General features: G+C 47.4%; 1 protein-coding gene across 1 annotated transcript in view; it reads left to right on the top strand.

Annotated features, from left to right (window-relative positions):
• NRP2 (neuropilin 2) overlaps positions 1-26,507 on the top strand; it is a 119,519-nt gene that overhangs the window by 12,487 nt on the left and 80,525 nt on the right. Inside the window, exons 2-3 of the mRNA XM_049773181.1 lie at positions 3,733-3,910; positions 25,647-25,828. Of these exons, the coding sequence (XP_049629138.1) occupies positions 3,733-3,910; positions 25,647-25,828 (360 nt within the window). The remainder of the gene's footprint in view (positions 1-3,732; positions 3,911-25,646; positions 25,829-26,507) is intronic.

Raw genomic sequence — 26,507 nt, 5'->3', positions numbered from 1 at the left:
CCCTCGACTTCTAGTCACACGGTATAGTGTTCCTTTAAAAACAACTCCAATTGAATTTCTTTCAAAGGCAAACCAGATTTTTTAAAATTATTTCTCAATACTTCTTAAGAATCAGATCCACCCAGGATCTGTAACATATTGCAATAGGGATGTGTGGAAAGGCATGTTCTGTATGGAGCTGGCAGGAAGCCTTAGAAACACGTGGATGGGCCCTAATCACTGAGATTTGGTTTCAGGCCAAATCTTCCACAGGCTACAGTACTTGGGTCACAAACAAAGCCCTGGCACAGAGCCGGGGTGGGGACAAACAACCTCAAACCCAAAGGCACAGGTAGGGAAAGGGTTTTAGTATAAAATGGGGTCCTGTTATACGTTGGATGAAAATGAATGATTTTAGAACTGAGTGTCCCCCTGAGGTTCAATCAGGACTCAGGAATCTCTTCTTTGGGGTGGTGAGGGTTTTGCCTCTTTGTTTTTGATCTACCTTGAACTGGCCAATCAACTCCTTCTGTTCCCTGACTCTAATACCCACCCTTATCATCTGACCCATTCTGGCCTGGGTTGCCTACTTTGAGAAAAGAGTTTGTCTCAGGTGAAAGGGCTGAATTCAAGCACTGGATATTAAAAAAAAAAGAAGCTTCTCACCAAAAGTAAACTCACCCAACAGGTTCACACTTACTCAGAGACAATTTCCTTTCCTGTGAGAATGGGCCTCTCAGGCATATTTGCCCTGGAGTTCAACCCTCCTTTGACAGGGCTGGACACCTCTGAAAGGACAGAGCATATAGACAGTGGCTCTGGAAAGCTAATAAAGCCCTCCGGAGTCATGGGTGGGAGAGCTCTTTATTCCAAAGTCCAGCTAGTTTCCGTAGGAGTCATGTTTGCATTTCAGAAATTTCAGAAATGAGAGAGTAAGGAGCAAGAAGTGGTGTCCAAGAATGAAATAAGTGTGTCTGCTTTGGAATTTTTTCATGGTTGCACTTCAAGTAATAGCTTCTCTCCAAGCAAAATAGGAACAGATATTCTCGGCTTTTTGTTTTATTTTTCATTGATGGATCTATGTCTGTGAAGGGATGTGTGATGTTTTCCAAGAGGGTGTGAAAGAGAGTAAGGATTAACATGTGGATTTCTAATATGTGTATGATTCCATGTGTGTTCATGTTCCAGGGCTGTTTATATGTATTTCTGAGTGGCAATAGCGGCCCACCAAGAGTTCGAATCTAGAAATGTTTAGCAACTGAAAAGGTTCCTCACCTTCCACCAAAGCCAATTTTTAAATGACTCCCCAGATGTTTTTAATAAATTCCTTGATTTTCTCTAGATAAAAAAAGGGGCACAAGGAGATGTGTTACTCCTGCTTTATTGTTGGTTTGGTTAAATTCATTCTGAAATGTAGAACATCCAGCTAGCTGTCCTTTAGCTAAAGGATACAGGCACAGACTTTTTTTTTTTTTTTTTTTTTTTAAGTTTAAGTGAGGAAATGATTACACCTGGGTGTGGATGAAAACATTCTCTCTTCCTCCGAGGAAGTTTCCTGTCTTTCTTGGCAGGTTTCATGACAAGAAGCTTCATTTTATGGTGGGGGCAGGGAGTTGAATGTGGATATATGATTTTTCTGGAGGAGTCATTGGGGGTGGGGGGATGCTCATATATAGAATTGGGGAAACTCAATTCCGCCATCCTCTTTTCCACTGAGCTCGAAAGGACGGTTGATGTGGGGTGAGTTAGTGATGGGCCCAGGACCTGAGCCTTCTAGAAACTCCAGCTGGTTGGGGAAGAGCAACTTGAGGAAGGGGGAGGAGAGTACCCCACACCTTTCCCCCTACCCATCCCTTTTCCTCTACCCCTTTCCCAGGATACTATCTCTGAGCTGGATTCCAAGCAAGAGCCTGGATCAAGGGCCCAGGATTGGATTTTTGTTGGCAGATGTGCCTAGCATGGGTGGGAGTGCCCCCACAGTGTTTTGAGGAACAGGGGCAGTAGGCTACGATGCAGCCGCCTCCCCCATCCTCTGGCAGGAACTAGTGGTCCATTGTCCTGCTAGACAGGCGGTGTTAGTGCTTGGGGTCATTAGTTAGAGGATGATGAGCCAGAGGAAATCACCGCCTTGGCTTTTGTTTCCCACCAGTAGGAAATGGAACCTGAATCCATTAGATTCTGGGCCTTTCTGGCACTGCTGAGTGCAGCTCTGGGAATGTCTCATATGATCCAGCCTCTTAGGTGTGGCCTGCCCACTTTTCAGCATCTCTGCCAGTCAGGCCAGCAGGTCACCAGAAGCTAAAGCCCTGGAGATGGGCCTGCCAGGGGGCTCAAGGCCGTATGCCTTCAAGTTGGAATAAAAACTGCCAAAATGAGAGCCAGGGAGCAAGTCAGCCGTGCTGCTCAGCGTCATCCATAATTTAGGGCCCGGCTGCCTGGTGCAGATGGTGGGAGGAAGCCCTGATTGATACCACAAGTGCCACGCAGCTTGGGAAGGGCCCCAAAGGGCTTCTGACTCCTTCCCTGATCCTTCTGGTGCCCTCCTATCTCTGTTCCACTGAGGTGTTCTAGCGCACCCCAACCCTAACATTTCACAGGCCCCTCTCCTGGGGATTGCAGAACTGCGTGTTCAAATATAGATGATTCTTCAAATGTCATCACCCTCCCCCGGTTTGTGCCTTTGAAACACCCCCTTTCCTCGGGGGCCCACAAGAAGCTGTTTACCTCCAGCAGAGCAGTTATGAGCAGTTGAAGGGGAGCGGTCTGGAGGAGGTGATGGCAGTCACCAGCTACTGTCCTGCCCTCTGCCTTCACACTGCAAAACAGCAGCACACTCTAGTGGCGGTGGCCAGACATAAGGGCTCAGAGCCCACAAATCGGGGTGGGGTTGGGGTGGGGGTGAGGGTGGGGGGTCAGAATCCCAGAAGCCTCAGCTCAGCACAAAGCACTTTTGTCGAAAGTCTGAGGTCAGAGCCAGTGGAATCTTCAATGCAGATTTTTTTCCACTTGGTGTATAATGAAATAATAAATCAAATTTGTGGTGTATGCGGAATTAAGTGTTTGGAGGTTTTTTTTCTTTCTTTAAAAAATGCTGAAATCACCCTCCAGGGCCTGTTCTGATCCAAAGCTGAAAAAGCTCCTTCCACAGCATGGCTTGTAATTGTTAGCATGCTCTTTTGTGGGTCGGCACCGCAAAACCACTGTTGTCAGATCCCGGAGCCTTGGCTGCTGGCTGGAGACATCAAATCGCACACAGGGCTGAGGAGATCAAACTAGAGATGAAGGTTTGGAGGAGGAGAAGGAGAAAGAAGATGGGACCAGGAGGGAGATGGAAAGGCTGGCGGTCCTGAGCTCGTGTTGTTTTCTTGTTGTTTTGTTTTGTTTGGACCTCAGAGCATGGACTCAGGAATATGTCTGATTGTCTTCTGGGATATTTTCCTTTTCAGGAGGGTGTGTGTAAGAGTGTGAGTGCTTGTGTGTGCTGTGTATTTGTATGTGTGTGGAATGTACTGTGTATGTGATGTGTATGTGTGGTGCATATGTGTGTATATGTTTAGTTGGGTAAGTGGAGACTGTGGGCTGACCTGAGTAATCTCTTGTACTGAATCAAGGCAGGTTAGTCTCCTGCCATAAAAGTCTGGGTCTCAGTTTCCATCAGTCACTAATAGGAAACTGTGGAGGGGAGGGGACACTGGCCGTGGCTGGACCAGATCTGACGTCACTTCCATTGGGGTTCTCTGCCTTCTCTTTTAGATCCACCTTGTGGTGGTCGCTTGAATTCCAAAGACGCAGGCTACATCACCTCCCCAGACTATCCCAAGGAGTACCCACCACACCTGAACTGTGAGTGGATCGTCTATGCACCAGAGCCCAACCAGAAGATCGTCCTCAACTTCAACCCTCACTTCGAAATTGAGAAGCATGACTGCAAGTGAGTCCTGCCCCAGGTCTCCATATATTGGGACCACCACTAGAGCCCCCATTTTGACCTCACACGACAACTTTCCTGTCGAAAGAAATAAGAAATGTAGTAGATGTGGGCCCTAGAGAAAAACATCAAAAGAATTTTCTCTCGAGGCCGGAGAGATAGCACAGCAGCGTTTGCCTTGCAAGCAGCCGATCCAGGACCAAAGGTGGTTGGTTCAAATTCCAGTGTCCCATATGGTTCCCCGTGCCTGCCAGGAGCTATTTCTGAGCAGACAGCCAGAAACCAAAAACCAAAAAAAAAAAAAAAAAAAAAAAAGAATTTTCTCTCACTGGGGAAAGAATGGCTGGGTTGGGCCCATAGGTTAGAGGAAAGAGCCTTTGGGGGCAGAGTGTCAAAATAGCACCCTGGGGCGTGGGCAGGCTGGAGTGATCTCCTCCAATAGTGACAGTGTTTGTCTTGAAACTGACCCAGGATCAACCCCCACCACTCCATATGCTCCACTGATCCCATCAGGAGTGATCTCTGAGTGCAGAACCAGGAGTAAACCCCCGAGCACAGGCAGGTGTGGCTTCCAAATTCAACCCTCCCCACAAGAAAATATTCTCTTTTGAAAAGCTGATCATGAAGGGGCCAGAGTGGTAGCACAGCAAAGAGAGAGCATTTGCCTTGCAAACAGCCGACCAGCGTTCTATCCCCAGCATTTCGAGGGGTCCCCTGAGCATTGCCAGAAATGACCCCTTAACACCACTGAGTGTGAACCCCCCAAAACAAACAAACAAAACAAAAGCTAGTCATGAAGGGGCAGAGGTGGTAGTACAATGGGGGAAGACCCTTGACCTTTGAACACTCTGCCAGGTGTAGCCTCAAAACAAACAAACAAAAATGTTGGTCATGGAAGAGAAACACAAGAGGGCACAAGACACAAAGTGTCGACTGTGATATTCCTATGCCCACAGCTGCCCCCACACATAGGAAGCCTGTCAGCTTCATTAACTAGCAGCCAGACAACCTAGAACAGTTGTCGGGGATCAACCTGTTCTTGGACCAAAAGGCAGTTGGTTTTCTTACAGGAAGAGAGTGGAAAAATCTGAATCTCTGCTCTTGTGAGCTTTAACGTTCCCACGGATTCTTGGCCTCTGCCCCCTTTACATGAGACTCTAGGGTTTGGATTTACTGAACAAGCACCCTTCTCATTGCTTGACAAATATCAATTTTTTTTTCTCACCCAAACCCTGGAAAGTCAGTACGTTATTGACTTCCATGTTGCAGATGAGAAAAACAAAACAGAGAAATGAAATCTCTGCTGTCTCCACACCTCCACCCTACGTGACTGGTCTCAAAAGAGCACCTTGGAAATGTATGGCTCGGACGTTCGAAACTGGCATCTATCTCAACATTCAGGTGTGCTTGTGAAAGGCCAGTTGAAACCAGGGTGCCTGGGAGTGGAGAGGAAAGGTTAGGCAGAATTCTAAAATTGCGTGAGCACTTTTTATTCTACCTAATGGGGCCCATCGCCAAGTCTTTTCCATCACAGAGCAAAAAAAAAAAAGTTATTGGTGTAGGAAAGATTGATCAGTTCCTCCTGAAAATGAGCACCTCCCTGGTGCCAGGGCCCCCATTTTCAGCATGACCTTTCAGCGTGATCTATTCATGGTTGGGCAGTCTGGATATGAGTAAGCCAGTGGTTGCACTGAAGGTTTGAAGGGGGAAGGAGTGAGTCTCCTGCAAGGGGCATCCCTCAGACCAGTGCCGACCCACTGGATCTGTGCTTGGAGATGCCTCTGTACACATAGGACAGTTTTTCCTTGACAAGAACTTGATTCTAGGGAACCGCAGAGCTCCCAAGGGGACCCTCCTATGACACAGAGTCATCTGACAGACTTTGTAAAATCCCAGCTCCCTCTCACCCACTCCATAGTTCCTCTTTTCTGAGTTTCCTGTGTACACAGCACACTTTAACTCTTCCAGCCCCTTCTTTCCCTGTGAGCATGGGTGAAGACCACTCACTTCTTTTTCTAGCTAGTATTTCTCCACAGGCCTCTGACTGCAGAAAGCTGGCAAGAACAAAAACATGATGGTGTCCAGAGAGCCTGGCTCTGTCTGAGCTCTGAGACATTGGACTAAGCACCTCTCTGGACTGAAAGCCAGTTCTGTTCTGCTTGGGCCAGCAAATCTGCCAGCAAAGGTGCTGCAAGGTCTGGTTATGTATATTCATAGCAGCAGAGGGAGAAGGCAGAGAAGACTTGGACAAGGGAGACTTGGGGGTTGTGAATATGTCTTCAAACCTGCCAGAAAAACATGTTTCTGCCTTGAATGGGCTGCCAGGGACCATAGCTTCTCACAGCACTCTGCTGCAGAGATGAGGGTGCTGGCCCTTGGGGGTACAAGGACAGAGACTTACCTTTGGTGAGGAATTGGACCAGTTACATTGGAGGAATTGGAGGCCAGTTACATCCAGGTTATATCCAACTCTCCTTTGGCTCCTTCCTCAGGAGCTTTCTCTGTCTGTCTGTCTGTCTGTCTGTCTGTCTGTCTGTCTGTCTGTCTGTCTCTGTCTCTGTCTCTGTCTCCCTCTCTCCCTCCCTCTCTTTCTTTCTTCCCTCATTCCATCCTCATGGCCTGAGCTGCAAAGGTCGGGAAGGTCAGAAGCAAAAATGCTTCTTCCTGGGATCTATTTCCCCAACTTGTCAGGAAGGTGCTCTTGGGGTCAGACTCAAGTACTTAACCTCCTCCTCAGATCCTCTCCTCCTACCCTTTTCTCCTCCAAACCCCGTTTCTCTCCCATGAGTTTCTTTTTTCTGTTTTGTATTTAGAAAGACACATCCGGTTTACTTCATCTCTCTTTGCAACACACACACACACACACACACACACACACACACACACACACACACACACACACACACACACACCACTGCATCCCTTCCCTTTCTTGTGAAAAGAACAGTTAATCTAATTGAAGGTCCTGGAAGGTCCTTCTCTTTCCTCTTCTCTTCGCTGTCTCTCCTTTTCCTTCCAAGGGATCTCCAGGCTTTGGAAAACCCTTAAAAATATCAAAGGGAATCAGCTTCCTTTCTCCTTTGAATTTCTGTGCATGTTCTGAGTTGGATTGGGGCCTCCAAGCCCATAGGGTGGCTCCGAGAAAATTACCTAAACTATCCTGATGATCAAATACAGAAGCAGCAACTCTGCAGAAAAGAAAAAAATAAAGATAAAAGCAAGTGAAGAATCAATGAGACAGTGTGGGAAGGGACTGAGGTCAGCTGGCCTGGTCCCAAGCTCATCTTCTTTTGCTGGGGTGCAATATTCCTACCCCCAGTATCTAGACAAGGGATCAGATGGAGGTTGATTTGGGGAGCAAAGACTCTCATTCTTTAGCAGGAATCCACCTGAACTTCAAGGTCATTGCTGAAGAAAACCCAGACAGACCTTTTCTTCCAACCATTGCTTGTTCATTTTGTTCCGCTTGAACTTGCCCGTCTGCTTGGAAACTTTCACTCAGCAACCCCAGCCTCTCTGAGTCAGTAGGAGCCCAGGCCCCATCTGTGGGGAGCTCCTGGTCTTGCCCTTTGCCACACTACAGGAATTCAACCCCGCCCCCAGTACCCACAGGCTGCTTGGGGCCTGCTGCCCTCTCACTGCCAGGTCTGTGTGGCCCAGGGACAGAAGGGCAGGCCAGGGGCATTCTGCAAGCGGCTCAGCGCCTTTGTTCCCTGCTGGGGAAGAAAGAAGCTACTGCTGCCTTTGGCTTGAGTCATCATCAGCCGGCAACTGCATGTTTGAGTTTGCGAGGTGCACACACACAGACACACACAAACATAGAGACACATGCACACATACACACACATATATATACAGAGACACACAGAGATTGCCAGAGGCACACAGACATACACACAGATACACACATATACACACAGACAAACTCATACACACAGAAAAACAAATAGACTCACTTAGGCATGTACGTGCACACACAAAGGCACGTGTGCATGTGCACAGACACACAGAGACAGACACGTGTGTGCATGCACACACAGACAATTGTGCATGTGCACGCATAAACACACATGCATACGGTCATACACCCACACAAACTCATCTAAATATGCATACACAGATTCAGAAACATACACACACACTCACATGCATGCCTAGACACACAGACTCATAAAGAGACATGTACCCACACAACATAGACTCACATACCACATGCATACATGCAAAGACACAGATACATGCACACAGACTTACAAACACACATATAGACATATACCCACATACATGCACAGACAGACAGACACACACAGAGACACTTACAGACACAAACTCTCTCTCTCTCACACACACACACACACACACACACACACACACACACACACACACAGTGTTTGCCTTTCTTTCCAGTTCTGAACTGGAAAGTCTGTGCATTTCTGAAAGCACCCACATGCCTATGATACAGGGCCTAGTCATGAAGCCTCAGCCAAGCCTGACACCCCACCCCCGTCCGCCCAGAAATACCAAAAAATAAAAACCATCACATCAGGAATCTGGGTTCTTTCTAGACATGGCCTTTTCCAGATGGGTGTCTCAACAGATGCGTCTCACAAAGTGCAAAACCACTTGGAAGACTTGAAAGAACATTTCTTTGGCTATGAAAATCCATGGGGAAGCTCAAAAGGATTGTGCTGATATGTGAGTTCAGCTAGGTGGCTCAGCCCAAAAGCATTGAGCTCTGTCTTGAGGTGAGTTCCCAGCACTCAGGTGTGACCTTTAGGATTCCAGAGTCCTGTGAAAAATGTCATTTCTGGGGCCCAGTCATGGGCAGCAAGTGCCCCAGGTTCTATTCCTACCATTACCTGGTTTCAGAGCCCCACTTAGTGTGACTGGAGGCTTCCCTCATTGTAGGGCCTCAATTGCGTTTTATCCTTGAGCCTTGTGCAGAACCCCTGATCTTAGTTGACTCAGAACCAACAGTGGGGCTCCCCAAGGCTCCTAATACTCTCCCCCCCCAAAATGGGGGATTTCTAATAAAGCACATGCTGACTCATGAACCACACTTCCCATTGTTCCAAACAGACCCGGTTTGGAACCATTGGGAGTTTTTTGATGATTCAGCTTCTCTGTCCAAACTTTACCATGGAGGCCAGGCCATATCCGGTTTGGATCAGATAGACTTGAATTCCTGTTGCCTTTTTTTGTGTTGGCCAAGCCTGCTTCCTCACCTACACAGCTGTGATCATTAGAATTATTTTTGCAAGATTGCTTGTTTATGTAATGGTGCAAAAAGTTAGCTGCTGGAGCCAAAGCAATAGCAAAGTGGGTAGGGCATTTGCCTTGCATGCGGCCAACCCAGGTTCGAGCCACGGCATCCCAAATAGTCCCCAGAGCCTGCCAGGAGTGATTTCTGAGCAGCAATTCAGGAGTAAACCCTGAACACTGCTGTGTGTGCCCAAAAAAACCAAACACACACATACACACACACTTAGCTGCTGTGTCAGTATCTTTGGGGGGAGCACACCTTGTGGTGCTCAAGGATCACTCCTGAAAATGTTCTGAGGACTGACTACCTGTGGTGACAGGGATTTACACAGGAACCTCTTGCCTGAAGGCAAGTGCCCTAACCCCTATACTATTTGTCTGGCCTTTTGTCAGTATATGTGATCTGTGATCTTGTACATAGGGGGATGGAACATTGGACTCAATGTTCTCCTTCCTGTAGGAGAGCCTTTCCCACTCCATGTCAACCCACTCAGGCCTTTCTCCACTCTTTCATTGGAGCATGAATTGTGCTCCAGAAGGTCTTGCTACCTGTTGAAATGTTTCAAGCCTCAGTGAGTCTGCAGTACTCTCCCTGTGCCAGAGTCTGAGCACCAAAATACAGAGTTTATGGCACACACTGTGCTGTTCAGAGTCCTTGCCTTTCCCTCTACTGCCTTCCTACTGGGAAGTCTACTGCCCTTCCCTCCCTGTTCTTGGCTATAGAACAGCTTGAGATTTGGGGATCTTTGACTGCTAGGCAAGTGAAAGATGACACCCAGCTATTAACCCAAAACAAAGGCATTCCCCCATCTTCCTCTTTCCTTTAAACCTCTCCCTTAGATATATAAAAACCCACCTAGATGACTTCACCCTGCCCCACCTGGTTGAATTTTCTGGGTTAATAAAGAAAAAACAGTTTTGCTTTGGCGCACACAGAGATACCACGAAGTGAAAAGCAAACTGACTCCATGATTCTTTCCTATCTAGCTTAGTTTATTAATTCTTTGCGGCTACACTACCTGCATCAGACCCGTCTGCTTGGGGATGGAAATTGTGTGGTAATTTCACAACGTTGGGATTTATTTTACAGGCAAGGGCCCAGGCTAGGACAAGGGACTCTTAATATCTCCTTAGGACCACAGGAGAGGGTGTTGTTTCTCAATGATGTATCCATCTTCCCCAGTAGAGGCCCTCAGAGAAAAGTAGCAAGGTAGCAGTTTCTCAGATTGATAAACTAACTAAAGTAAATTCAGAGTGTAGACTAGACCTCAATCTCCTGCCCCCAGAAGCACCCTTAATCCTAGCTAAGCCCCCCAAAACAGCCTCACATATGCATGAGCCCATGGGAGTGCCCAGCACACAGGTCTTTCCTGCCTCTCTCCTCCTGGCCACCCACTCTATCCTCCCCTATGCGTCCACTCATTTTTCCTCAATTCCTCCAGCTCTTCTGGGCTGACTCTGAGCCCCCAGAACAATGTGGCTCCCCTGGATCTGCTGGCCTGTGATCTCTTGTGTATAGAGCATGTCCATTCTTCAAGAGCACCAGCCACTCTTGCATTCTCTGCCTCTGTCTTGGGGAGAGTTGAGCGGCTGCCCACAGATGGGGCCACAGGGGGTGTTTTTACATCTGTGATGCCAGGACATTGGTCATCGTGGCAGGGACCTGGCTTGTAAAGCAGTCAGAACTGTCTGTTCACTCATCTCGTGAAGTGACATGTTGACAGGGAGGACAAGGCCAGGTGGAAGACAGATGCCCTCCCAGCCTCTCCAAGAATCACACTGGAGCTTTCACTGCTGCATCCAGAAAGAGATTCAAAACCCCAGTGTTGGCCACAGCATGAGGAAGGCTGAGGAAGGTTATTGTGTTCAGGGCTTTTGTGGACTTTTGCATTTGCAATCAGGAACTCAGTAAAAATTTTGTTCTTGAAGAGCAAGTTACCTTCAAGGGGCCACATGTGGCATAGGCCCTTGAGCCCTGCATGTGGCTTAGCACTTCACATATGTCCTGTTGTCTCACTGAGTCCCTAAAAAACACTCGTGAGATTGTTATTACTGATGACGGAACTTATGAAGTTCCAAGAAATGAAGCCACTAGCCCAAGGTCCCTCCCCGGAAGGGGATTAACCATGATGCCCTCCTTCACAGCCTGTGCTCTTGAAGCACTGTTTGCAGCCTCCACCAAGGACATGTTTGCTGAACTAAGACCTTCGGGGAGCCTGTTGTAGGAGCCCCTCACACTAGGACCCAGCCTAGGCTGGGGAGATCGGGGAAGGCTCCCAGGAGGAGGTGTTGCATACACAGATCACAAAGAAAAAAATAGCTGGCAAAAGAGGGATGTTTGGGGCCGGGCGGTGGCGCTAAAGGTAAGGTGCCTGCCTTACCTGCGCTAGCCTAGGACGGACCGCGGTTCGATCCCCCGGCGTCCCATATGGTCCCCCAAGCCAGGAGCGACTTCTGAGCGCATAGCCAGGAGTAACCCCTGAGCGTCACCGGGTGTGGCCCAAAAACCAAAAAAAAAAAAAAAAAAAAAAGAGGGATGTTTCTGCCTGATGATACAAACAGAACAATGTGCCAGAGTTGAGGATGTTGAACAGGAGGACAGAGATGGTGATGCCTTTGGCAAGTACAGTCTTGATAGGGTCAACCTGGGTCTTGCTGGTCCAGATTTAGTCTTCTCAGGAAGACTACCTATCTGGGTAGGGCTGTTTACTTTTTGTCTGTCTGTTCCCAGCCAGACAACTGTCACCATAGGCAGAGGCAGCTGTGGTCAGGAGCTGAAGGGTCAGTGTAGTGGTTAAGGGACCAGCCTTCCATGAAACTGACCCTAGGTTTGATCCCTGGCACAGGATATGGTCCTTCAAGCCCCATCAGGAGTGGATCCCTAAGCACAGAGCCAGGAATAAGTACTGAGGCAATGCCAGGTGTGGCCCATAAACCACACCCACACCCCAATAAAAGAAAAAAACTGCAGGGAAAATGGGAACCTCTGGAGACTCACTGCAATAGGATTAAGCTCAGGCATCCAAATGTACTTCCCCAGGACTCTTGCTGGATTACTCATGTTCTTTTTCTAGAACTAGGAAGAGGGACCAGAGTGGTAGCACCGCAGATAGGGCATTTGCCTTGATTGTGACTGATCTGGATTTGATTTCCACCATCCCATATGTCCCCCGAGCCTGGCAGGAGCAATTTCTGAGCACAGAGCCAGGAGGAACCCCTGAGTGCTGCCGGGTGTGCCCACCCCCCCCAAAGAAAAAAAAACTGGGAGGAGCTCATCTTTGCCCACCTGGCCTGGTCTGTGCCATCTTGAAAGTGACACACAGTCAAAGGAGTGTTCTCTGTGGTTCATGAGGGGAGACTTTCATGTCAGAGTCATGTGACATTTCTCCATATTCAGAAGTATCAGCCATAGGACTATCCTGCTGCCTGGGTACCCAGGCATGCATTGAAATCCCTGCCTGTTTGCAGCAATCATGTTGGTGACTGAAACGCAGTTAGGTGGGGCCAGGAGCTGCAGAACTTGGTGGGGGTGTGTGTGTGTTCCAGCTGGTAGCTGACCCCTCCCCAGCCAGCCTTGACCCCACACTCCACAGCAGCAGCTACAATCCCTTCCTAGAGAAGTGGGGAAAAACAACAGCAAATTGTTCGTTCCTCCACTCCGCCCATCAGGGTTAAAGAGCAGCCAGAGGATGGTTATTCTTGGCAGTTTGTTTTGAAAAAAGCGTGTTGCAATTCTACTCTTCCCAGTGCAAGCTGCAGCATGGATGCCTCTTCAGAGTGTGATTTCTCTTCTGGTTGAGAAAACCACCGGAGAGTTCCAAGCACAAGGCCCCGCACTGCACCGGGCACCTTCTTGGAGTGAACCTGGCAGTCCCGGAGGGCAACACTTCACCCCATGTAACTCCATGTAATTCTCCTGTCTCATTACACTGAGGGCGTGTCTTGTCTGTCTTCAGAAATTCACTGACAATCCCCCAGGGTGGATGGGATCAAGAGAAGGAACTAGAACAAGTAGAGAACTGAGATTTCTTGAAAGGGGATTTGAACTTGTGATTTCCTAGGAGTCCTGGTGAAAAAATATATAAAACTACCCCCCTCTTTTTTTGTCCTTTCTCTGTAAAGATGGAAACTTTTAGATTATGTAAAACTCAGCAGGAGGAGGCAGAGCAATTGCACAGTGGGGAGAGCGTTTGCCTTGCATGCTGCCAACCCAGGTTTGATTCCCGGTTCCCATTTGTCCCCCACGCCTAGTAGAAGTGATTTCTGAGTGCAGAACCAGGAGTAATCCCGGAGCAACACAGGGTATGACCCAAAAACAAAAAAGAAAAAAGAGATTCAGTAGATAATTTTATTCTATTCTTCTACCTCTTTCTGGATAATCACAGAAATATATATATATACATATATATATATATAAATACATATAATGTGAGCTGTCCTTGTCTTCTAGAAAAGAACACCCATTATGAGATCTAGAACTCAGCTCAGTTGATTGAAGAGTAAAAGGTTGTATCTCTTTTTCATAATCAAAACATTTTTTTTCTAGAAAGAAAATCTCTGAATAAAACATAACTGGGTCAAAATAAGAATTTTTTTAAACGAAATGGGGAGGGGTGAGTTAATTTGTTTTAGATTCTGGAGGGCAGCCAAGGACCTCTGTCTCCCTGGCAAAATAACATCCACGAATCTTTTGTTCTTATTGTTTGTTTGTGTGTTTGTTTGGGGGCCACACCGGCTGCAGTCAGAGGTCACTCCTGACTCTGCACTCAGAGGTCATCCCTGGAAATGTTTAAGGAACCATCTGGGATTCCAGGGATTGAATTTGGGTCAGCCGAGTGCAAGGTAACTGCCCTCCCCACTGTGCTATTGCTCCGGCCTTGTATTTCCTAAGTTCTTGACAAGTGCCAGGTGTTATAACACCATGAACTTGTTCTGTTTTGCTCCAACTACAGAACTTGGGAGCTTGAGGCCATTATTCCTATTTGGCAGATAGGAAGGTTGAGAGGCCTTGGGGGACCACACAGAGATGGGTAAATGGGAAATAGAAACCATCCAGGGCCCATCCCTGGGCTTCTGAATCTCTATCAAGCCCTTTCTGTTGTCAGTGCTAGGAATTTGGGCCACTCTGATTTCTTCAGATATCCCTGACAAGTTTTGTCTCTTCTTTTTCTCTTTGCTTTTCTTCTCCTCTTTCTGTCTTGAGGTCACCTCCAGATGCCAGCAGAATAGTCAAGGAGAGAGGACCTTCCTTCCTTCCTTCCTTCCTTCCTTCCTTCCTTCCTTCCTTCCTTCCTTCCTTCCTTCCTTCCTTCCTTCCTTCCTTCCTTCCTTCCTTCCTTCCTTCCTTCCTTCCTTCCTTTCCCTTTAACTATAAGCTAGAGGTCTGACTCAGTCAATAGCTTCTGTCTCCCTCCCTGTCACCCAGCTCCTACTCTCTGGCCCCTACCTCTTCCACTTTATTCTCTTGCTGAAATCCCAAGATGTGAGGGTTCTTTCATAATGGAGTATCCACGAAAGTAATTGATTCCTTAAACCCAGCCAATTCTCCTGCCTTTAGTGTCAGTGGAGCTGAACCTAAGTGTTGGAGGGTGAGGGAGACATGGAAACAGGCCATGGTTGAACTGTCAGGGACCAGCAGACACACACATCCCAATTGGGGACTGAGGAGGAGGAGAAACAATGCTGTAATAAATAATGGTTTTATGGGAAAAGAGATGGAGTAATTAATATTTCAGTCCAGAATCAGCAGTGGGAAAAAAACACTCAAGAGGTGGAAGCTAAAGTTCTAGGTGGTGGTGCAAGTTTGCAGGGAAGATTTTTGCTTTGTCTCCAGGTAGCCGTTCCTCCCACTCTCCCCCATACATACTCCCCTTTCTCCCATTATCATCATTATTATCATTAAAATAATTACCCTAACAATTACGCTTGATGAGACCTCAGGTTTAGAGAGCACCTTTCACCTGAAAGTTCAAAGTGGTTTATCTGTGTGTCATCCCTGTGGAGAGTAGGAGAGAAGGGGAAGAGAGGATTAGGGACTTGTGGGGTATTCACCACTGGGATCTTCAAGTCTAAGCAGATAGAAGAGAATCAGGCCAAGCTCCAGGCCAGGAAGAGCTGGCTCTACAGTTGGAGGTGTGGACTCTTGTTCTGGGGGTGTCCATGGCCCACCAGACCTCTTCAGTGGAGGCAGCCACACAGCTCATCCCTGGCCCTTCTCTAGCCAGCCAGACAGCAGGTCTTCTGTGGGGCAGATGGGCTGCTCTGTCTGGGGGTGAAGAAAGGTCCTGCAGGGTGTGACTCAGCCCCTCCATCCTGCTCCAAGACTTCCTGCAGTCTCTTCCCTTTTTAGAAGAGCAAGTGTTCTTGTCACATGTTTCTTCCTGGGCTTCTGGACCTCCAGCCAAGACCCCCCAACATTCTGGAACATTCTCTGTTTCCTCTCACTACCCACCCACCTACCTCAGGCAGGTCCTTTGGAACAGAGGAGGCACTTTTGTGACAGGCAAGTGCTTCTTGTTGCACAATGTTGCTGGTCCTTTGGGAAGGCAGCTAAGGAACTGGGCACTGTGACCCCAGGGCTGTGTGTTGGGTAGAAGCAGCTCCAGTTGACTGAACCCCAAGTGCTCCTTTCAGAATCTCCACCTTGGAGGGGCCAGACCTTTCCTGCCGGGGCATTAGTGCAGTTCCAGCATTTCCACTTCCCAGGGGTATTTTTTTTTTTTTTTTGCACTGGTGACAGCAAGTTTGTGCCTAGAGCTAGGGAGAAGCTTCCAGCTCTATAACCTGAAGCTCTGAACAATGAAACCCAAGAACTGAGCTATCTCTCTGCCACTGACCCATCACTCTGCCTGCCTGTTTCTCAGGCCAGTTTCCCCCTTTCTGAGTTTTGTTCTGTAGGCTGGATGCCTGCAAAGGGGAATAGAGAAACAATGATTGGGGAGCCCAGCCCTGAGGAAAAAAAAAACACAAAGGGCTTTTGCTGAGGCAGAGATCAGTTCCCCAGAGCCCAGAACACCTCACTCCCAGCAGGGGCCCATTTGGGGGACAGATGGGGACTTTGCGATTTGCTCTTACAATTAGACCCTCTGGGAGTTGGGGTTCATGCATGCCTGTCCCAGAGGGAGTCCCCTCACCCAGCCATATGCCACGCTGCTGCCAGCTTGCCAGACTTGGGATGGTGCCTCTGAAGACCCTCAATGGGGCCTGCCCAACTCTGAAGAGCAGATATGTGGGGTAACTGACTGAGGTCCAAGGAGTTGACTCACTCGGCCAACTAGCAGGATTCCTGCAGATTCCTGAGTGCAGGCCATGCCAGATCTCTGCTGAGTGGCATCCATGTGGCCTCCTTGCTTCTCTCTTCTCACAACATGGGGCCCTTTTCCTGGCTGCAGAGAGGGAGTACTTGGTAGACCTAGAGAACTCACAGGACAAAGACCCCCAGCGTTGAGCCCAATATAGCCTGTTCCAAAGTCTTCAGCTTCCCAATGCCTCGGGGCCTATCTAGACCTTTCCGTACATGAACACACACATTCCAGGTACATGAACACACAGTTCCACATACACACACATGTTTCAGATACATGAACACACACGTTCCGGGTACATAAACACACTTTCCAGGTACATTAGCACACACATTCCAGGTATATAAACACACACGTTCCAGCTACATAAACACACACATTCCAGATACATAAACACACATTCCATCCCCACTGGTGTCTTGTGTCCCTGGGTTGTTCAGCCTCAGGGATGTGGCTCGCTGGGGAAGTGAGGGGTGGGAAGGAAGCGGGTGGTGTTGAGCTGGAGGGTGAGGGGAGACCTCGTGCCCCCATTCTCCGGGAGCTCATCTGCAGCATGGCTCCTCCTACAAGCTGTCTGGAGCCTTCCTCTCACCGGCAGGCATTCTTGGCAGCTTCTCCTTGAGGAACAATGACTGGGGGCCCCCTACATTGGCCTGGTGCTTCTGTGGAAAAACAAGGAGTGATTATAAATAGCTGTTATTTGTAGTTTCCATTTTCTTTCCTTCAAGGTTTGCTGGAGTCATTCCTTGGGTTTGTTTTGGGTTAGTCTCTTCGCCTGTTTCCTTTGCTGGAAAGGGAACCAGAGTTTTATTTTCCCTTCCCTTTCCAAAGGGCCCCTTTGACCCTTGTGGTGAGGGGATTGCAAATAAGCCCCAAATGCCAGAGATCTTTGTTGGGGAGAAGCAAAAAGAGCACATAGAAAACTGCAGACAGCCCCCTTAAGACAGACACCCATTGTAGACACAAACCAATGTAGCCTGGACCTTGCTTGAGGCCCGGGAGCTGGATAATAGCTAGTAATGGGGAGGAGACTAGTGATCTGGGTAGGGTGGCATGTGTTGACAGAGTATTCCTACCTGCCAGGCTGTGGGTGGAGAGCATTGCCATCTATGCACAGATCATGAGGAGAGATGTTGAGTTTCTGACCGCTATATTCCTCTTGAAACCAACGGGTAGTATTGACACAGCCTGAAACAAAATTTCCAAAATGGAGGAGACTGGAGTGCTGTGAGGGGAGTTAGCAGTATAGGAATTTTAGCTGTTCCTCCTGAGCACTGAGGCTCGAGGACTCCATCTCCTTCCTTCCTGTCCAGTTCCTTTTCATATGTTCAGGTTCCAGAGCATTGTATGTCTTTCTCACTCTTCACCTTCAATTCCCCTGTTTTGACTAGGGAACATGGGTACCAGGAACATTTGCCAAGGCCCCAGGCATGCTGGAAGACAGTCAGCAATGTGTGTTGGATCTAGTCTTTGTCTTTGCTGTCTTTCCAATGGGTAGCACTCGGCTTACTCTCATTTTATAGAGCAAAACTGAGAATGAGGAGTGATAAATGCTTTAGCTAGAGTCAGGCTACTAAGAAGGGTTCAAGTTCAATGTGCCTTGTCAGCAATATCCTAGTCTCCTGACTCTAGCTAGTTTAGAAATACCCCTATAGGCAGATCCATTTCTAATGGTAACTTAAGTCTTGGTTGTTCCTTGGTCACTGGTCCTTTTCCTTGGGAAAATTTCCATACATGCAAACACATAAAACTTCTGCATCAGATTATTGGGTTTTCTTGCCTCCTCAAACATATCTAGGGGCTCTGGAAATACATAATCAAATGAATTTGGACTCTAAATGGTACTTTAAGAACTCATAAATACTCGGGATACTGTTTTTTTGGTTTTTGTTTTTTTTACTCCAAGGGCCATATGTTCACATATGGGTGGTGACGCTCTTATAAAAATACTTTACTTTCAAAAATTAATATGTTATCCCATCTGAACACTTCCAGGCATGAATTCTACTGGGTATCCTGTAACTATGAATTCCAAATATGCTCAGTGCATCTTCTGATGATTTGTCTTTTAATTTTGGCAAGTCTTAGTGGTTTGGGCTGCACAAAACAATGAAGTGAGAGAGTAAGATTTCTGTGAGGTTGGTTCTAAGGGAAACCAGGCGGTTTCTTTCCCCTGGTACCTTCTGCTGTTATCTTGTTGTGACAACCTGGCATTTTCTTTGCTCTCGGGTCTTATTCAGCCATGGGTCAGGGTAGAGATGAGGTCTGTGTGCCCAGGACTGGGACTGCCAGAGTCCAAACCTGCCACTCACCTTTTCTTATCGTCTGACTCTGTGCAGTCACTTACCTGTGAGGTAGTATGCCACGTGTGTGATCTCACAGGGCTCACTGTGCATGCAGAGAGCCTGGAAGGCTGTGATATCTTAGCCAAGGGCTTTAGTTCCTTATAATGCTCAGCAAAGGGAGCTCTTCCCCTTGGCTTACCTGCTTCTTATTCAAGTGTAGCACTAACAAACAAGAAGAGGAGTATTATTCCTTGGAAAACCTTACCTAGGGGAGAGGGGTTGGGGAGGGCAGAGAGATGATACCAGAGGGGTTAAGGTACTTGCCTCACACCCCCTTCAACCTGGCTTGGCGGAGTCCCTGGCACCAACTATTGCTGGAACTCATTTTTGAGTTTGGAATGCTACCTCAGCAAGTGGGAAGCAGGGGCAGGGCTAATCGCGCCCCCCTCCCCCTAATGCCCGGAGCAGCTCCCAAGCACCTTGCCAGGAGTAGCCCCTGAGCATTTTGATTGTGGCCTCGAACCAAATCCCATCTGATGCATCCCAAGTGCTTAACTGGTTTTGAGGTCAAATTGACCAGAGAGGATTCAGCACAACCAGACCTTCTTTCCCCAGAAGCTTCTTTGTTGAGAAGCTGAACATAGCAGTGCTGTTTTCTCTCCTATTCACTGCAGGTTTAAATATGAGGATTAATCAGACACTGTCGATGCCTTTGAGCTTCCTGGAAGAAAGCGCTCCAGGAGGTGATAAATTCTCTGGCCTGGATAATCTACGCATGAAATATGGAACTTTGAAAGTGTGAGAAAAATCTCAAATCACTTTGACAGCATTTTAATTATAGTTGATTTGTTTGCCTCTAATAGTGAAAATGCTGTCAGGCTGATTTGAGATGTTTCCTCCACTCAAAATGTTGTGTTACATGTTTGGGAGTCGGGAGGCAACATTCACATTTCCAGAAGCAACCAGAAAATAGCTTAGCCACCATGCTGGGCACAGAGGTAGAGAGTATCAAACAGACTGAACCCCTCATGCCCTGGTACACATCACAGCACAAGGCCGTCTTCTACTCATGCCCTACCAATTTGACTCCTTCTATTACTGAAGGCCAGTCACAGAAGCTGCTCGGGTGCAAGAACCCAGCAGCTCCCATCATATGAGCATTCTGAAAGGCGAGGCCCCTGCCCTCAAGGTGTCAGTGCCAGAGAAAGACTCCCAACAAAAGAATAGGCAGACAAATTGCCAGTGAGTGGGTGTGAAAATTACCAAAGTAGGTGCCCTGGGTGGTTACTATGAGGAGGTGATACTGACCTATAGGCCTGCAGTGTGAGATGGGGCAAGCACAGGGAAGGCAGGCAGATGCTTGTAGGTACAAGGATTAGCAGGTGCAAACTTCAGGAGTCAGGATGGAACTTTCCATGTGCAAATGTGGTGCTTGAACTGCTTCTGACACAAGCGCATGGCAGGAAACAAGGCCTGCTTGACAGAACTTGTTCTTGCATAACTGATGGGTACAGGTGCCCTCACCTATAAACTCACATCTCATGGAACAGGCCAGGTGCTCTTCCCCAAGCACCCCAGACTTCTGTCTCTCATGTTAAAAAAAAAAATCTCTTTCAGGGCTGGAGCAATTACACAGCAGGGAGGATATTTGCCTAGCACATGGCGAACCTGGGTTCAATCTCTGTCATCCCATATGGTCCTCCAAGCCTACTAGGAGCAATTTAAGCACAGAGTCAGGAGTAACCCTTGTGTACCACTGGGTGTGCCCCCCCAAAAAAAATTCCCTTCCAGGCTATGCAATATGCCTAAGCTCAGCACTGGTTTCCCCTAGTCTTTGGGGTCCTGTGGGAGAACCGTCAAGGGCAGATGGAAGGTGGGGACTTGAAAGCCACTTTCCATGTTTGCCCAGTCTGAGAAGAGCAGAGGTCGCCTCTTCCTGTCCCTCCGGTGAACTCTCACCATTAATTCCATCAGCAAGATTCCTTGCGCCCCAAGTGTGGAGTTTGGGGAGAGGCAGGAAGACTTTGAAGTTGAGGAAGCAAAGAAAGCATTCTCTAGACAGAGGTGGGCATGCAGGAGCCAGATTCTGTGAGGAGAAAAGTGAAGAGGCAGACAAGAAATGATTTTACGGAATTTAAAAAATAATCAAAATAGAGGCGCAGGGAGCAGAGTCCAGGATGGCAGCTTAGGAAAATAGATCAACTAATTAATGGGTGATTTCACACTGTAAAAGAAATTTTTTCATTTAAAAATGATTATCAGTAATGAAACACAAACACAATAGTTACTATATATATATTGGCTGATGTATGTTTCTTTCCCAAAAATGAAAAATAGCTCCTAAGAAGAGAGGCTTTCTGGGCTGTCTTCTTAGAGGCTGCTGGCTATTTAAGTTGAGCAACAAAAGCCACTTTTCTTCTGGGGCCACCAGCATCCTTCGTCTGTGCAAGCTGTTTGCAAAGGAACCTAATAGCCCTGACATTTCTAAGGAGAGTTCCTCGGGCTGTAGCAAACTCAAGAATAAAATATGTTCCCAAATGAATCTGTCCAGCGGGAGGTAATGGGAACTTATGTGGGGAACCAGCATGCCATTTGCAGATGCCCTTTATACAAAAGGCCCTGCCAGAGGGGTTGGTGGGTCACACGGGGTGGTCCCCAGGGCCAAGTCCAATCAGACCCCGAAAGAAGAAAGATTCCAGCCTCCAAGTGGGGACTCTGGGTCATTTTACCCTCAAGCAACTCAGCCTCAGAACTTTTTCTAGATTTTCCAAGAAGTTCAAATGAAAGCTGGCATATTTGCTTCACAAAAGAACTTACATGAGTGGTCCTTTAAGTAATAAGACCAGAGAGAAATTAATTGACAGGAACCTTTTTTCAGAGCTCATTTCTAGGCTGGAGTGATAGGACAGCAAGTGGGATGGTAGGGCATTTGCCTTGCATGCAACCAATCCAGGATAGATCGCCAGCATTTCATATAGTCCCCTGAGCACTGCCAAAGTGATTTCTAAGTGCAGAGCCAAGAGTCAGTCTTAAGTAATGCTGGGTATGCCCCTTAAAACACCATTTCTTCATTCTCTGCTCATGTGGCTATCTGAGAAAGTTTACAGGGTAGTTCTATCTAGCAAATAATGTTCCTGTACTTTGTTGAATGACACAACAAGGATTTGGAATGTTATCTCCAAAAAAGTCCAAGAAAGTGGCAAGTTTAGAGCTTTGGTACTTTGGGGTGTCTGTTTCCCTGCTGATTCTACATTGGTGAGTCCCTGGGTTATCAAATAGCTATATAAAACCCTCCCATTTCTGAGACCATGCTGGATGGCCCTCAGTCCTTCCCAGGCAGCTAGACAGCTGCTATAGTTCTCTATTTTAAAAAAACTACCATGGTGGCCAGAGCAGTGGTGCAGCGGTAAGGTGGTTTGCCTTACATTCGGCTAACCTAGGGCAGACCAAGATTCGATCCCCCAAGCCAGGAGCGATTTCTGAGCGCATAGCCAGGAACCCTTGAAAAATCACCGGGTGTGCCTCCCCCCAAAAGAAGACAAAATAACTACCTAATTTTTTGTACCATAAGATGCACTCCCCTGCCCCAAAGTGCATTTTTGTTTTGTTTTGGGGCCATACCCGGTGACACTTAGGGGTTACTCCTGGCTATGTGCTCAGAAATCGCTACTGGCTTAGGGGAACATATGGGATGCCAGGATTTAAACCACCATCAATCCTGGATCAGCTGCATGCAAGGTAAACACCCTACTATTGTGCTATAATTCTGGCCCCTCAAATATGCATCTGATGGAGCAAATGCCATCTGAAGCTGAAGCCTGACTGACTGCAGGGGAGGAGAGCATCTAAAAACTATGCATATCTATGGTCAGGTGCATCTTACAGAATGAAAAATATGGTATCTTACGAGCCAGAAAAATATTTTAAAGTGATAGCACAGCAGAGAAGGCATTTGCCTTGCACGCCTCCAACTTAGGTAGGATCCCCGGGCCCCATATGGTCCCCAAACCTGTTCAGGAATAATTCCTGAACACTGAGCCAGGAGTAGCCCTTGAGCACTGCTGGGTATATCCCCCCAAAAGAGAGTAAAACTAATTAAGTCCAGTCTCTCCATGTAATATTCCTGCTAATATTTTAGTGTATAGTCTTACAGATGTTTTTCTGTTTACATAGATGCAAAGCACATTTTATGCACATATGTGTTTATAAATGTTCCTACATCTTACAAAATATACTTTTTTAAAATTATGCTTTATGTAAGCTTCAAAGTTTAGAACTGTAGAACCCTTGACTATAGTGGCAGAGTATTTCATTTTATAAATTGACAACAATCACTTGTTAGCACTCTATTATTAGACATGGCTTATCATGCTGTTTATCAACAAAGCATCTTTTCACTTGCATATGCTGTTTTCTGTACACACATACAAAGATGTGTGTATGCCTTTGCACAATTGTCTGATTATTTTCTTAGTGAGCCGTGGGGCTGCTGAAGGAAAGGGCATGTACATATTAACTTTGGTCTTGGCTTGGCCAGGATGCTTCCCTGCATATTTAAACAGCTGTCCATCCCTGTCAATCTGCCTGTCTTCCCACTGGTTTCTGAGCAATGTCGTGTCTCATCCCTGGCTTGGCCTGGCCTCCTTTGAGATGGGTATAACAAGATAGTGAGGACCATACACAAGTGACCAGACACTTTTCTATAGATGACAGGGCTCATTCCCTCTCATAGTCACCCTTTCAGAGCTCAGCTATTTCCATTTTTCTCTCTTTTTTTTTTAATTTTGTTTTTTTTGTCCACACCCAGCAGTGCTTAGGGGTTACTCCTGGCTCTGTGCTCAGAAATAACTCACAGCAGGCTCAGTGAACGATATTGGTGCTGGGGATTAAACATGTGCAAGGCAAACGCCTCCCTGCTATGCTATGTTCTGGCCCCTTTCTCTTATCTGACTCCCCTCTTTTCTGAGAATGGTTCCTTTGCCTGAGGACATCCATCTGAGCTGGATCCCTATCCCAGAGTGTCCACATGACTGACGGGCTCAAGAAGTGGGTCTCAGCTCGAAGCAGTAGGCATCCAGCACACCAGAGGAGCAGGGGACTTGCTCCCTTCCTGAGGAGTTGGGAGGGCAAGGTTCCCCATTTCTGTGCCCTGCAGTGGGGCATTCCTGTTGCTCAAGACAGAGTCACTGTCAGCAGTGCTGACTCCATATAGAATATGGGAAAGAATGTATAGAGGGTTGAGGGAACTTAAGTCTTTCCCATTTGGTGTTTGGGTAAGAGCAAAAATCCCCTTTTGAAATCATCTAACTTTCTCATGCTAAAACCAGAGACCTTTGTGGCCTCTTTCTCTCCTCCCCAACCCTCATCCCCTCTAGGGCCTTTCTCACTCTGGGGCTCCACCGTCCAGACCTCCCAAGGGCCCGCACTATCTTCTCCACACTGTCAGCCCTCTGGGGGCTGAGAATAGACTCACTCTGACCCACGTGTACTTCTCTGATCTGGTTATGTGCAAAGAAAGGGCCGAGCACTCATCTCCTGGGGGTCAATGGAGGCCCCAGCCCACCCCAACCCACCCAGCTAGTGCAGACAGCAGCCCCCACAGCCCTTTAGCTGCAGCTGATGGAAGCAGGTGGCCAAATGGAGGGCTGTGTTTCCAGCTCCTCACCTTACCTGAGAGATTTCGTCCATGTTGTTTTAGCAAGTTGCTGCAAAATGAATGTCCAGGCCTCAAGGGGGATGGGATAGTGTTTAGTAAGTTGTGGCTTTGGGACCTTCAGTGCAAGGGACATAGGGGAGAAGCTTCCCACTTCAGCAGTTACACTGAGGAGAGGGACCCAGGGATCCAGAGAGCAGACACAGGACACAAGGAAGATCACAGAGAACACTCTCAGGCTGAAACTGTGAATCTGCACATGGTGTGTGTTCACCATCACCCAACCTGGGTTTAAGGGCTTTCTGAGACATGTTCTGACCCCATTCCAGGCTAGTTCCCCTGCTCGGGCTTGGGGGCAGAGGGACAGTCTGCTCAGTGGCTTTCCTGTGGTTAAAGTTCTGTGCTCCGGATTTGGTCCCTGAGGATTCACCTCCTGAGTTGGAAAAGATTTGTATTGCCTTATCTCAGATGATGCTGACTCCTTTATAAAGCATGTTGTTGACTAGGCAGTGCTGGGCTCAACTCTGCAGAGTCATTGCAGGGAGGGCTTTGGGCTAGGTTGGCTCTATCACTCATGGAGATAAAGGGGGTTGCTCAAAAGCAAATTGAAATGGGGGCAGGCCAGGAGAATAAATAGCCCTGGGTCACTGTCCCTGGCTTAGTGCCTAGCATCTTGCTCCTCTCCCGTTCTCTCTCCCTCTTTCTCTCTCTGTCCTCTTTCCTTCTCCTCTCTCTCTTATCTCTCTCTACTCTCCTCTCTCTTATCTCTCTTTCTTCTCTCTCTCTCTCAGCATCTCCATCCCAGCAACATGAACTGGATATTATGGTCCTTAAACGATGAAAAACTTAATGTCTAAAGGAATTAAATAACCTGACATGCAATTGAACTTAGAAAAAGGATTCCATGTAAATGAAAAAAAATCAAAATAGGACTGTGGAAGAAAGCAGAAATTGTGCAACAAAATGATGCTATTGTTCTCACAAGTGCAGGAAAATAGTGACAAGACTTTAAGACCCAGCATCCATGGTCGTACTCACACTCTGGGGCTTTATTAAAGCCATGCCAAGTTCCTGTGTCTACATGTTTGAGGCCACACATGTAGCCCTAAAGGTGAACAATCTCAATGTCTAGACATGAAGTCAGGCAGTGTGTGAGCTCAAATCAGCCCAAGGTCCTTGACATGACCTTGACTTTGTCTTGACAACTCTGTTTTCTTTGTGCTACCCTCACTTAGGTATGACTTCATTGAGATCCGGGATGGGGACAGTGAGTCTGCAGACCTGCTGGGGAAACACTGTGGAAACATTGCTCCAGCCACCATCATCTCCTCGGGCTCTGTGCTCTACATAAAGTTTATGTCCGACTACGGCCGGCAAGGAGCAGGCTTCTCCCTACGCTATGAGATCTTCAAGACCGGTCAGTGTGGGTCTGTTGTGTGTGTGTGTCTGGCTCTGGGTCTATATGTAGGCTAGGTTGGTGGGAAGGGGTGCCCTGTGTGCTCCTAGATGAAGCACCAGGGTTTGTGACAATGCTGAGAGTGATGGTTTGATGCCACAGAGCCTGGGAATGGGTTGTTGGAGGGGCAAAGCTCTAGTCCCTACCTTGGCAACTCATCGAGTTGTTGTCATTGAAAGGGTGAGTGAAAGGATGCATGCATGTGCAGATAGACCTTGTGGCCCCCAAAAGTAGGACCATCGATCAATAGACAACATTCTCAGAGTGAAACTCATTTTGTTGTTGTTATGGTTATGATGGTGATGGTGGTTGTGGCTTAAAAGAACACAATGATCTTTGTGAGAAGAGACACAATTTGGTTTAAGTTCCTTGCACTTGCTTCATAATTCAGTATTATCTTTCTTTGTTCATGGTTGAATGTTGTCTTTCTTTGTTCATAGCCGAGTCTTATCTTTCTTTGGGATTCCATGGGCCATCATCATTTTTATGCTTAGATTCTTGAAGGCCCTTACTATGTCTAGCCCGACCATTTCCCAAGTCCCCATAAACTCATGCAGTAGCCTTTTTAATTTTTTTTTTCTGGTTTTTGGGTCACACCCGGCAGTGCACAGGGGTTACTCCTGGCTGTCTGCTCAGAAAT

The sequence above is a fragment of the Suncus etruscus genome, chromosome 5, assembly GCF_024139225.1.
Source record: "Suncus etruscus isolate mSunEtr1 chromosome 5, mSunEtr1.pri.cur, whole genome shotgun sequence".
NCBI lineage: Eukaryota > Metazoa > Chordata > Mammalia > Eulipotyphla > Soricidae > Suncus > Suncus etruscus.
The sequence above is the reverse complement of the archived record's forward strand: the minus strand, read 5'-3'. Positions and strand labels throughout refer to the sequence as shown.